Source organism: Vidua chalybeata, chromosome 14, assembly GCF_026979565.1.
Source record: "Vidua chalybeata isolate OUT-0048 chromosome 14, bVidCha1 merged haplotype, whole genome shotgun sequence".
Lineage (NCBI taxonomy): Eukaryota > Metazoa > Chordata > Aves > Passeriformes > Viduidae > Vidua > Vidua chalybeata.
In genome coordinates this window covers 16,136,983-16,149,860 of record NC_071543.1, presented here as the reverse complement: position 1 = coordinate 16,149,860, position 12,878 = coordinate 16,136,983, and the positions used below count along the sequence as shown (strand labels likewise).

General features: G+C 40.9%; 1 protein-coding gene across 4 annotated transcripts in view; it reads right to left on the bottom strand.

Annotated features, from left to right (window-relative positions):
- Positions 1 to 247: 247 nt before the first annotated feature.
- The window catches only part of DACH2 (dachshund family transcription factor 2), a 247,642-nt gene continuing 235,011 nt past the window's right edge, over positions 248 to 12,878 (bottom strand). For 3 of the 4 annotated variants that reach the window (XM_053955838.1, XM_053955839.1, XM_053955841.1), the window contains exons 10-12: positions 12,096 to 12,239; positions 9,009 to 9,074; positions 248 to 1,128 (exon numbers count right to left, since the gene is read on the bottom strand). In XM_053955838.1, the coding sequence (XP_053811813.1) occupies positions 1,091 to 1,128; positions 9,009 to 9,074; positions 12,096 to 12,239 (248 nt within the window). In that variant the 3' untranslated portion in view covers positions 248 to 1,090. The remainder of the gene's footprint in view (positions 1,129 to 9,008; positions 9,075 to 12,095; positions 12,240 to 12,878) is intronic. The other variant, XM_053955840.1, reaches the window with a different exon arrangement.

Sequence of the window (12,878 nt, the reverse complement as noted above, 5' to 3'; positions counted from 1 at the left end):
CTTAATTCCACCTGACTCAAACCAGCCTTCAGTCCCATATTTTGAAAAGGGAAGCTTTCAGCTGTTTTCACTTTTCAAAGTTCAGAATCTGGAGCATACAATAATTAGGAAAATGTTTAATACCAACCCACCCTCTTTATTAAGTCAATTCTTCAAGTATTTTTAATAGTGCAAAATACTGGTTTGCATTAGTACAGTTACTATGGGAATTCACAGTCCAAAAAAAAATCTTAAAAGATTTCCAAAGTCAAACAAAAAACTTTTTAATACTGTATTTTTAGCAAGAACATTTTTAACAAAGAATGTGTACTTTAACTTAATATGGTACAACAGAGAAACCATACTTAAAAGTTTCCATTATCTAACACTCTACTGCATATTCATTTTTCCATCTTAAAAGACCAAAAGCCAAGCTGAACTGAGCATTAAAAAAAAAAGCATCAATTATAATCCTCATATTACATCAGCTATTAGGGTTTAGCTCACACTTTTGAATCGGTCATCTAATGAAAGGACAATTTTTACATCGTTCTTTTAAAAAATGTACACACATTTCTTTTTAAAACGTAATATATATCGAGTATCTGCTTCAGTAAACAAAGCTTAATTTATAAACACAATCGAAACAGCTCCATGTTGAACAGTTTCAGTGATAAACTGGACTTGTATGATGTACAGCCAGTGAGGACCATTGTGGCTTAAAATCATTGTGCCATTGCTATTCAGTAATAGCCACCTCCTAAGGAAAAAAAAAAAGTTCTTTTTTTGGGGCGGGGTGGGGAGGGGAAATAATTGATGTATGTGCTTAAAAATACTAAAACTCCTTTCTATCTCCAGGGACCTAAAAATGATCTGTTGTGACAGGCTTGGTTTGGTATGGTAAGCTTGTAAAAAGTCTCAGTATTTCTTAATACGGCAGTTTTCAATGCAGCAACAGTAAATTGCTTGAAATTGTCCTTCAAGTTTCATGCTACAAATCCTGTTCCTCACACAGTACTGAAGGCATCAAAGGTTGGAAGGGGCATTTCTCAGGAACTATATAGTCTTCAAATAGTGGTCATTATACATTTTTCAGCAATAGGTGGTTCCTTCAGTACATAATGGTCGGCTTGATGTATGTTCTGTTTTCTGGAGGGAAACAGAAAAGAAGAAAAAAAGTCAATTACACAGCTGACGATTTTGTAATTAACTGACACTTAGGTGGTTTCTTCACTTGGTTGTGGATCTTTTTTTTTTTTTTTCCCCTCAAGCCAAATGAGCAGATCTAAAAGTGATATAAACTAAACTGTCCAGCATATGTGCAAGTTTTGTGCAGGGAAAGGAGGCACCGGGTGACAACACCTGGCCAAGCCCTCAAGAAAGGACAAAGACCCACCACCACTTGCCCTGGTGTTTGCCAGCAATGGCTCAGGACAGGCTGCAAACACTCGGATTTGGATTTCACCCCTTTAAGGCATTTTTTTAAATCCAACAGTCCTTTTCTCCCAAAGGCAGCCCGTGTTGGATTGCTGCCTCCCTGGGACAGACCAGGGACAAGGCACCAGCTTTACCACACACCCTTGTCACTGCACAAAACCTGCCAGGGAACAGGGTGTTAAAACTGCACTGCCTTCAGAAAATGTAAATCAGGATCTGTTCTTGGAAAACTGTTCTTTCATTCAGAAACCACCACATTTCTCTTAAAATTCTATTTCTTTATTTAGAGAACGAAGCAGAAAAGCACTTCATAAAAATATTCCTAGTTATAGTACCTATCAACTGTGATTTTTCACATTAAGCAACTTTAAGCCCAGAGAAAAAAATAAATATTGAAATGCCCACAGAAACTGAAGCTAACAAGAATCCATATTCCTGCTCATTATACAATGAATCATGAATCCACCCAGCTAAATCTGCAAGAACTGATCTGGAAGATGATAGCAGAATGATAATATGGAGCAGCATTTTGTATAATGTTGACATCTCTCCCATTACTGTTTTACATACGCCAATACTGAGCACTCCTAAGGAACGAACAAGTATTGACCTGCAAACTGACACTGATCCTTGGAGCAATCTCCAAGTTTGCCACATTTCAATTTCAAAATGCATTTCAGCTATAATATGAGTGATTTATCATTTAGCAGTAGCTGTCAAAGTAACCTCCTAGATAAAACAAAAACATCTGGAACCATAAACAGAGGAGAGCAGTAGCTGAATTTTAATCCAAATCCGACATGTTCACTTCATTAGGAACAGGAAACAGCTAATTAGTAATTGAATGTTTTGTGGTTTTAAGGAGGCTCAGACTCTCCAAACTGAGATGATTTAATACGTATTTTGGATGTAAGCACAAATAAAGATCACAAGAGCCAGAGACAACAACTCAAGAGGAACGTTTGGGAGCCTCCAAAGAAAGAACTAAAATTAGTTTCAGGCCATTGGCTGATGAAAATTCTTGTTTTAAACCTGGTGGGGAATTACTAAAGCCTGGGGGGGTTCAGCAGAAACACAAGGATTGAGCAATGTGGGGTTTGTTTGTGGTTTGGGTTTTTTTTCCCTTTTTCTCATGATCATTAGGAAGCTGCACATGGCTTCTTCCTAGTGGAGGCTGTTCTTTGTGTTTTTATTAAATTCTAAATATTATTTTTTAAATTAAGGTAAGATGAGGACATTGAGGGTACTGTGGGCTGACTAAACTTTGGAACAGGTTTCCATATTTCCTTCCAATCCCTTTTATTTCTCAAGGAAAGCTTAATAGAGGTATCTGGAACACCCATAAGAGAGAAAAGTAAATGCCACATCTCAAGCCCAGTGCAGCCACCCAGGAGACATCATTGATCAGTGAACAGAAAGTGCATAGTTAAGTATTTCCTTTTTTATAACACCCTCAGTTATTCACCAGAAATTAAAATACTTTTTTTGTTGCTGTGCAATAAACCGAATTTCATGGCATTAACCACGTCACACAGCAATCACCTCTGAGGAATTAACGTGTTGGGAGCAGCTGTGCCCCCACTTACACAGGAAAGACAATGTGATGTTGTCAAATTAATCTTTTCTGGAGAATATTCACCATATCCTCAGTGCAGCTGACTGCAAGCTACAGACCATTTTATAGCACTTTACTGTATTATATAGCAAAGATTTGAATAAATCTGTGTGCAATAAATGTATTCTTTTATCAGGTTTATCCCTTAATCAAATATTCATTTATGTGGGCTTCATTCTATTAAAAAATGAAATTATACAAAGGTGAGCAAAAGCGTAGATTTACAGTAGTTTAAAGCCTAATCTCATTCTCTAGGGGTAATACTGACAATATAAAAACTGTATAAATGATATTCCCTAACACTAAATATGCTTATGAGCCCCCTGTGCATGTTACACTGCTTTACAGCCTACAGAGCAATGCATGACTGGCTTAATAAGCAAGACATTTAGAAAGGAGGATTTTTTTTTTCCCTTCACAATGTGCAAGACAAGTAAAGATCTCTGAGTTTCTTGGTGTGCCAGAGTCTGTGTTAGTAAGTGGAATTTTCCCTCAGGACAGCATTCTCTTCCCTGAGTTGTTAGCCCAGGGGAGGTGCAGCTCTTGCACTCTTTTTACCCACAATATCATCCTTTATCTTTTTCTTCCAAGGTTTTAATGGGTGGATAAAGGACAAATCCATCTCCATATTTAATCATGTTTAATTTTTCCCCCTATTCCACATCTCTGAATTTTCTGAATCCTTTGTTTGTAAGATCTCTGGTTTAAATCAGGAATTCAGCTTTATTTCCCTAAATTACTTTAAAACAAAACAAGTGTCCAACTGCACAGGAGATGAACTCTCCACCCTTCCCAGGCTGGGTAAACAGCACCTCAGTTAGATCAGAGCCAAGCTCAGCTTTGGAGGAAGCAACACATGGGAAATGCAATGCTGTAACAATAAATTAACTTCCAAAGATGGGGCTAATTAGTTTGAACCAGTGTCTTACTTTGTACAAAGAAAAAAATCAGTTTGCTTCTCCAAAGGATCAGAAAAACCCTCTTTCCCTACAGCCCTTGGCAGACAGGAGTGCTGCCTGCCTGGAAGGGGAATGAATCCAGGCCCTGCTTGTGGGTAAGGACCACAGCAATGACCAAAACTCAGCAAAGGATCTCTTCACTACCATGAAAAGAAGATGGACCTGGGCTGAATAGCTGAATGACAAGTAAAATTTTTTTGCCTGCTTATTAGTTGTCCAGCAAAACTTCTCTTTTATCTGCAAATATCCTTCCAACTGAGCAGTGAGAGAGCAGGGCATGGCTCCCTCTTGACCCAGCAAGAATATGGTCAATAAATGCTGGTTCTATAGCAGATGTTTTCATCTCTCCCACTTTCCTATGGCCTCTCCCCACCTCTGCAGAGGTGCAGATATGATATCAGAGGTGCCTTCTCTGATATCTCGAGCTGGCTGAGCCCAGGGTGTGGCAGCAGCTCTCTGGCCACAGAGAGCAGGCACAGACTTTCTCAGGATTTTCCTGGGAAAAGCAGAGAAGAGAATCAAAACAATTATTATCTCTGCTCCTTGTTGTTCTCATGTGGAATGTATTCTAGAGATTGTTTACCCAAGGTGATTGCTTGATTAGATTCTGGTGATGGTGTTTAGATTCAATGACCAAGCAGATGCACAGCTGTGTCAGGTCTCTCATGAGAGAGTCACAAGTTTTTCTTGTTAGTTACTTACTTAGTTGTTAGTGAGAGCTCTTGCTACTGTAATACATGCTAATATAGAAATATAAAATACTCTAAGATGATATAATAAAACAATTGATCTAGCCTTCTGAACCATGCAGTCAATGCTAATTATTACCCAGCTGAGGACCTGTGGCAACACCGGGGCATCCCTCAGAATTGGTACCAAAACTTCTCCTTCCCTCAGGACCGTGGTGCCTGACCCTGCAGGGCTGCTCACCCACAGAGCTGCTGGGTAGAAGTTTCTTCCTCTCTTATTTCGTGTGTAAGGCAGCTGAGCTGACCCTGTCAAATATTTCCTGTAAGGCCTGTTCCTGGTGAGCCCCTGCTGGGGTAGCTCTGAGCTGTGTGTGGCCGTGTGGCCATGGAGTGACCGTCTGGGAACTGCACAGGAGCTCTGCAAGAGCTCTTCTAGGAGCTCTGCAATGACACAGCACGAGGTAGCTACCAGGGGTTCAGTAATTCACAGCCTCCAGAGCAGGACATGCTCCAGGGAGAGAACACAGCTTGGGCAGGAGGAAGAACAACAGGCCTAAGACTCAGATAAAGCAGCTTGGGTTTGAGAACTCACTGCTTAGATCAGAACACCAGTGAACTGAAGCCCAGTCCATGATAAACCCCAAAAAGATATTCCAAACTACACCAGTCCTTTATCTTTGACAAATAAATAAAATGTTATTCACATGTTAAATAAAAAAAATGTTATTCATGGTAACCCCAAAGTTTTTGTGCTGAATCTCTGCCAAGTTACGTGACAACCAAAAGCAGCAGCAGCAGCCCTGGGTCACCCTCCTGTTGCAGGCACAGTCAAGTACATTTTCACCTCAGGAAAGCCTGCCTGCCTATGCTGCTGCCTCCTTCCTGAAATTTTATTTTTTTGTAAATTGTTGTTATCAAGTATTACTGCAACATCTACTTTTTAAGATTTTAAGCTAACATTGCTTTGCTGATTGTTCCACTATCCCCTAACAATGAAATATTGTAATACAAAAGTTAACTAAGGTATAAACATGCAAAAGGAGAAGTCTCCCTGCGATCATAAAATGATGTTATTTTCTGTTCAGCAGTTCATGTTACTGCTGTTCATGCTAATTAATTAAAGGAGCTGTTGCTGTAATGTGCAAACAGGGAATCTGAGAAACTGAGAGGGCTTTTAGGTCTCAGAGTGAAGTTAAGTCAATCTGGGCGCGGGCAATCAAATGTAATGAAATCACTTGTCAGTGCTAAGCTTGCAAAAACTGTGAAGTTTGACTAGGGAGTAAAAGGATTATAATTAGATTTCCAATAGGATAATAACTAAATGGCAGAAAGCAGTAAAGAGAAAATATTACTTTGTTAGCTAATGGTGCTGCTGTTCGGTTTTAGTTTTTATCAGCACACTTGTAGTTGTGCTAATTTAATTTGCTTTTATCAGCAAAAATGCACTACTCGAATGGTACTTGAATGTCATTTGCAAAAATCATTGATCTGAAGGTGCACTTAATGACACCCAGTATGTTTATTTTATGTGGAAGGGAGATTGGCTGATAAAATGGTTGATGCACTGTGGTGCTGGCCCAGGAGTGAGTGGTGGAAGGAGGAGCAGGAGGGTGTCTGTTCATCACCTGCTCTGCTCCACTGCAACCACCACTGATCTCCTCTGCCTGCTAAAAACCTCCCAGCTCCAGCTCTCAACTACATCTGGGATATGGAGGATGGAGGCATTAAGACTGTACAGTTCAAAAAAGTTTTAAGGCTCATCTGCATGAAATTTCTGTTCAATTAATATACAAAGCAGAGGGAAAATGAGTCAACTAAATGGAAAAGATTTATAATGCAGATCAGAAACGCAGTACATGAACAGCTTGTGTTAATAAAATCATTTTAAGAAATGAGCATAAAATATGATATGACTTAATCACTGTGGCTGTGCAGTAGTTCTGTAATTTTCCTTTAAAACGACTTAAGGAGATACTGGCAGTGGAACTAATTGAATTTCAAAGGAAAAGCACTGTGTGAATGATAGATTTCTGTCCAGCAGAGCTATTGACAACAGAAAAAGAAAGCTCTGTATTGATGCTAAGGCTTTTTTTCTGAGCAACTGACAGAGATTTTGGAAGCCTGGAAACAGCTTTGTATTAGGGACATGTGTTTTGCTCCTTCCTCCTCCCAGGGCCCAAAAAACAAAGGCAGCAAATGACAGGGGCAGTGAGGGAGTGTGCTCCAATTGTCAGAGCTGCAGCAGCAATAGGAGCTGTCAGGGACACGAATGGTTATCAAAGAGAAAGGGAATAAAAAGTTATTACAGTATCAGCATAAATAAAAATGAAAGAGACGGTGCTATAGGACAGGAACACTTTGAAATCTAAACAAGCTCCACAGAGAGCTCTCCAGAAAGCTTTTTATCAGCTGAGAGAGACCAAGTGGCTCAGCTCCTCATGCCTCCACACAAGCTGGATTTCCATGGCAGGGGGTCAGAGCCAGCAGGGCAGAAAAGGGAAGGGATTGGGAGGGACAGGGACAGGGCTGCAGCTCCTGCTGCCCAGGCCATGTCCTGCTCCCACCGAGCCCAGGGACACTCAACCCAGGGAATATCCAGCTCTCCCCTTGGCCATGCTTAACAAAAACTTCCTGAGCCAAAACCTCTCATAACTGAAGGGATGATGTAGTCAGGATCAGATTAAAAGGAAAAAAAATCCAGAAAAACTCGACGTGAAATAAAAATGGTAAAATCCCAAGGCTTTCCTGTGTATTAATTAACTACAGTAACGTAAGAAACTTGTCTTGATTCCTTCAGGCAAGCAAATGGTCATTGGAAGTGGCTGTGCATCACCTTCCTCACAGTATTTTTCCTCATTTTTGATGTAAAGACACATTTGAGCCAGGTATCATGGTTCTTCTTCAAATGAAAACTGAAATTACCTTTCTCTTCTTTACCAGAGTCTGCCCAGATGCACCTTTGACCTTTGACTCTCACAGTTGTCTGGAAGAGCACTGAGCACTCTGCTCAGCAGGTACCATGAACAGATCAAAAATGTAAGGAACATTTTGCTCATCAAATTTAAATACATGTGTCCCAAGTGCTCATCCAATATTTTGATTATTTCTGGCAGCAGCAATTTTCCAATTGCAATATTTAGAGCACAGCTCTCATTATAAGTGCACATATATATACACACATATGTCAGATGTATATCTCTGCATTACAATAAAGCTGTGATTCTCCTTCTCTGTAATACAGAGCATATGAATCTAAAATCACAAGAAGAGACAGCAGTAAAAATATTTGAAAGCTTTCCTGTAAGGATGACAGATGGACGACAGATGCATACCAGAGGTATGCAAGCCAAACCTTCCCCAGCCGAAGAGAAATACTCGAGTGAGGTTTGTGTCTCTAAGTGCACTGCAGCCCTTCTTCCTGTCTGCCTTTAGTTGCCTCAGCACAGGGGATTTCTGCACATTTCCATTCCATGATGCAGGAGAAAGGGTGGGATTGCTCTAAGAAGCAGCAGCTCTTTGGAAGAGGCAGCTGTTTGCAGGCTGCCAGCACAGAACTGAATGGTCTGGAATGAACATGGCACAGGACTGAAGAGAGAAAGACTCTACAAGATGGACTTTCATCAGAGAAATTCCAATGTTCAAATTGCTCAGAGAAGATTTTATCACAGGTGACTGGATTTTCTGTGTGGCTCAAAAAGGCTTCCAAGAGGAATGGGAATATCCCTTGGGAATATCCCTGTGTCTGAGCTCCCCCAAAGGAGGGTTTCACAACTCCTCACGTCCCAGACCTGCAGCCAGCACTCATTTCCTTCTCTTTGGGAAGCACTCAGACCATACCTGGAGGTGCTGCACTTACACACAGCCACACAGTGAAGGAGAAGTAGCACCAGATAGCTGCCCATCATGTGAACATGGCTTTTCTTTTTCACTTATAGTTCATTTTTTGAAAACATCTGCAATCTTGATAGGTAGGTAAAGACCAGAGGTAAAATATTTCAAATGATAAATCATATGTAAAACCCCTTTTTGAACTAAGGGCATATGTCTTGGTAGATAAATATCAGTTATCAGTACATAATAACTGATATAAATATCAGTTTTAAAACAAATACCACCTCTAAATCACCTCAGCTAAATATCACCTCTACTTAAAGTTAATTTCTGATCTTGTAAAGTATTGTTCTTGCAAAGGTTTTCTGTATCAAACAGGAAAACAAACGAAGTTCTGTAATTTACATTTATCTTAAAACATGAAAACAGACATAAAAATGATTTTACTTAATTTTTAATGACAAGCACACAAGTGAGGAGCTGTGGTACATACTGCACCTTGCATGGCTGCACTGTCATGTTGGGTTCCGTTGTGTTCTATTTCCATATCTGGGATTCCAGCATCTGAAAGATGGGAGACTGAAGATTAATGCATTCCCCTTTGCCCCTCTCTCAGGCATCTTTAGAAATGTATTTATAGCAAACTAGGGTGCTCTCCAAGTTAACATGGTCTTGCATAAAACATTTGGTCCTCATAGAATTTTCAGTAGTAAATTGTTTCCAAAATGTGCAAACATTACTGGTCTCACAGTGAATTATTTTTAATGTGCTTCACATTTGTCTGATGATCAGATAATAACCAACACGTGGTAATAATATGTCTGCAAAATCCTCTTGGAGAATGAGGGCATCTGACACATGAAAAATAAAAGTTGAAATTAAACTGTGATAATATTAAACTACACTGACTCTTGTATATAGCCAAATACCCCCAAATTACAGAGTTGAAGAATATAGCCAGTGCCAGGCAACAGTTTTGGGGTGTGTGTATCAGTTTGTGCGAGTGCCTGTTACAGATAAGAACTGTGCAAATTGCATTTCCAACCTCAGCTCGGGATGTGTGAGCATGTGTTACCACCCAAACTGAAATTACAGCTGTCATATTATGTGAAGTATTTCCAGATCTCTGAGAAGAGCTTTCCAAAGAGGACTGTGCTCTTTTTGTTTGTTTTTTTTTTTTTTTTTCCAAGTTGAGAAGGAGTCTCATGACACTCACTTTGGACCTGTTTAATTTCATGTTGGTGATCCCTCTGTCTGCACAGCCCTTGGGGTGGGGGCGGGGGCTCCAACACCCCAGGGTGTTACAGGAACAGATGCCACGATCCACCTTGTGCCAACAAGGATTAGCATGAAGGGGATGTGATTTGAATCCATGGCACCTCAAATCCTGGAGAAACATCTGCTTCCCTTATCACACAGCCCTTAGAAATTACAGGAAGGAAAAACCCACACCTGAAAGGAAGCTGTGGATACAGTTTGGGGGTTTTTCTGGGCAAAAGCCTGTTCTGGACTTTCTCAATCAGGGAGTAACTGCACTGCTGCTTTCACAGATCCCTTCAGCTGAGTGTCAGGATCTGTCACAGAGGTGATGCTTTGCTGGTGACCCTGCAGTAACTGAGCCCTGAGTGAAAGCAGGGCAACCCTGAGAAGTACAGTCCTTACAGGAGAGCAATAGCTCAGCAATAAATGTGCAAATGAAATCCATGTCATGTGTGCATATATAGCTCTATAAATGTATATGTAATAAAAAAGCAGTATTTTCACATATACATTTTTTTCCTTATAAAATTATAAGTGACTGCTATTCTGCAGGGTTTCCCTTACTCAGATTCCTGTTCTGAAGGCAAGTGCAGGGCACTGGCCTATCAATCTGAAAAGGTTCTTTCTTCTCAAACCCTTCAGAGTACACGTTGTCTATACCAAAAATGACAAAGTCATCTGTAACTAATAACAGCATCTGTTAAATGAGACAGACTGTCAGAGTTAAATTAAAAATACTCAGAATAGCCCTTCACATTTTGTTGTCATAAAATTGTACCTGCAATTAAATTGTGGATTAAGATGCTAATGAGCTACCTGATTTGCATGTACAATCAGATTAGCATGTAAATATCAGCTTCTTGCAGGCACTAACATATATATGACTACCTGAGTGTGCCTGCAAATCAAACTGCAGCAGCCAGGCCCACAGTAGCAGATGTAAAGGTGTGTTAATCACATTGCTGGAACGTTGGTATCCCTGGATTTGTGGCTTCCAGAACTGCTGGGTGCTCCTGGCTGGTGTGTGAGCAGCAGGTGCTTCCCTGCAGTGGCAGCACCCAGGGGAGTGACCTTGCAGCACATCTGGATTTTCGTTTTTTTTATGACTTTCCTCTCAAGGTGCTGGTTCTGTCCGTGGGATCCAGTCTGGGCATTTGTCTGATCCAGTAGAGGTGGTGGAGAAATTGTTTTGCTGGCTCTGGCCACCCACTGTCCCCACCCCGGTGTGACTGCAGCTGTGAATCCACACCTGGATCCCCCTGGCCACTGCCGGTGCTCCAGGGGCACCAGCCAGTCCCTGCTTCCAGGATGTGCAGGGCTATGAACAGCAGATGAGAGGATGCCTCTGCGAGATGCTGCTCTCATTCTCATGGTTTATATCCCTTGGGTGCCCCAGGTAAATCACAGCTCCCATCTCCTGCAGAGCACTGCTGTGCCAGGGCACACACACAGCCTTGCCCTGGCTTTAGAGAACAGTGTGGGCAGCTCTCACAGCTGAGAACTCCAGACAAGCCAAATTCATTATTTTTGCTCAGCAGTCAGGCAGTTTTTGCACTCTGCAGTCTCTAGCAGTGCCCAAAGCAGGCAGCACAAATTAACACACCACAGGACACCTGAGTGCAGCAGGGACTGAACGTCACTCTGATTCCTGGGCCTCTGCAGAGACTCCAGGTAGGGATGCACAGACTAAACCTTAGCTGCAGAACCTGAAATTAATTAAATCTCAGCTAGGTTCAGTCTTAAACATTCAAACCAAAGCTCTAAAGTTTGGCCAGAATCATCTTAAGCACAAAAGGCAAATCGTCCCAGTAGCCAGAAATTAGTCACTGTTTAGGAGATGAACTGATTTGCTTTTGTTTCACAAGAATATTTGGGAAGTGTTCAAAACCCAGTCAGCTCTGAAAGCTGATACATATTTAACAAACTTAATAGGTCCTGAGGCTGAGCAAACTTCAGCCAAGCAGCTTTTGAAATGAAGCTCAGCAGTTCTAAAAATGAATCTGCTGGGAGAGAAGAGTTCACAGAACCTTATAGGAACCAAATTTCACATTGTCTTAGCTGGCACTGTAACAGATTTCTCTGTAATATATTCAGCATTTCTTGTCATCTCTGTGTAAACTGCTCTGTCTGTTTCTCTAGTTGCAGACTTATTTATTTTTTTAATTCTCGACCCAGAGCACATAGCCTGAAATAGATTTTTCATTATTTCAGGAAAGAATTGTGGGGGTTTATTCTGAAATTTGCTCTGTGCATCATCAGATTTTTTTTTCTCACTCAATCAAACATCATTTTAAGCTGACTGTGAAAGGCCAACTAAGACATTACCATTTAACATCCTGAGACCGTCACCTGATGTGGCCTGTTTCAGAGCCTGTTCCACTTGTTCTCTTCTCTTGGATTCAAATTCCAAAGCTTCCTGCAATTTTCTCTTTGCCTTCTTCTCTTTCTTCAAGCGTTTTTGAATTGTGGCTGAAATGTAAATACAGTGTAAGAATGGTTGTCAGGGCACAGTTAATAGATGATGGAGACAGTAAGAAATTAGTTTATGTTCAATATTCAAAGGTGCAGTTCTAGCTCAAGACCCCTGTGGCAATAAAGACGTGCATGTGGTGGTGACCTGAAAGACAAACAATTCTGAGGATGATGATTATCGGTGAAATTCTCTCTCAAGTCAGGAGCCATCAAAGTCTGTGAATGACTTGAAGATTTCGGTGAGTTAACTGGGATTCAGGAGGGGCACACTGTGCTGTCCTAAGTTCTGTTTTACAGAAATACACAGTCCCATCACACTTGGGGGATGCAACATTTCTGGACATCCACGGCAATTTAACAGCTTCAGCAGGATTTAGTGATCCTTCACAACTTGACTGAGAGGTGCCCTTTGGTGCCTCTAAGTGAGACCTGGCACTGCAGACAGTTCCACACACCCAATTTCCATTCAAAAAGCACAGGCAGACAGGACTTGGCACCTATTCTTTGGGTCTCATCTAGTTTTATCTTTAATGATTTCATGGATGTAATCTAGAAGTAGCTTTTGGCACAAGAAGTGCTGTTCCTTTCCTTCAGATGCAGATCTGAATTTTGAAAAGAATACTAATACTGCCTCTT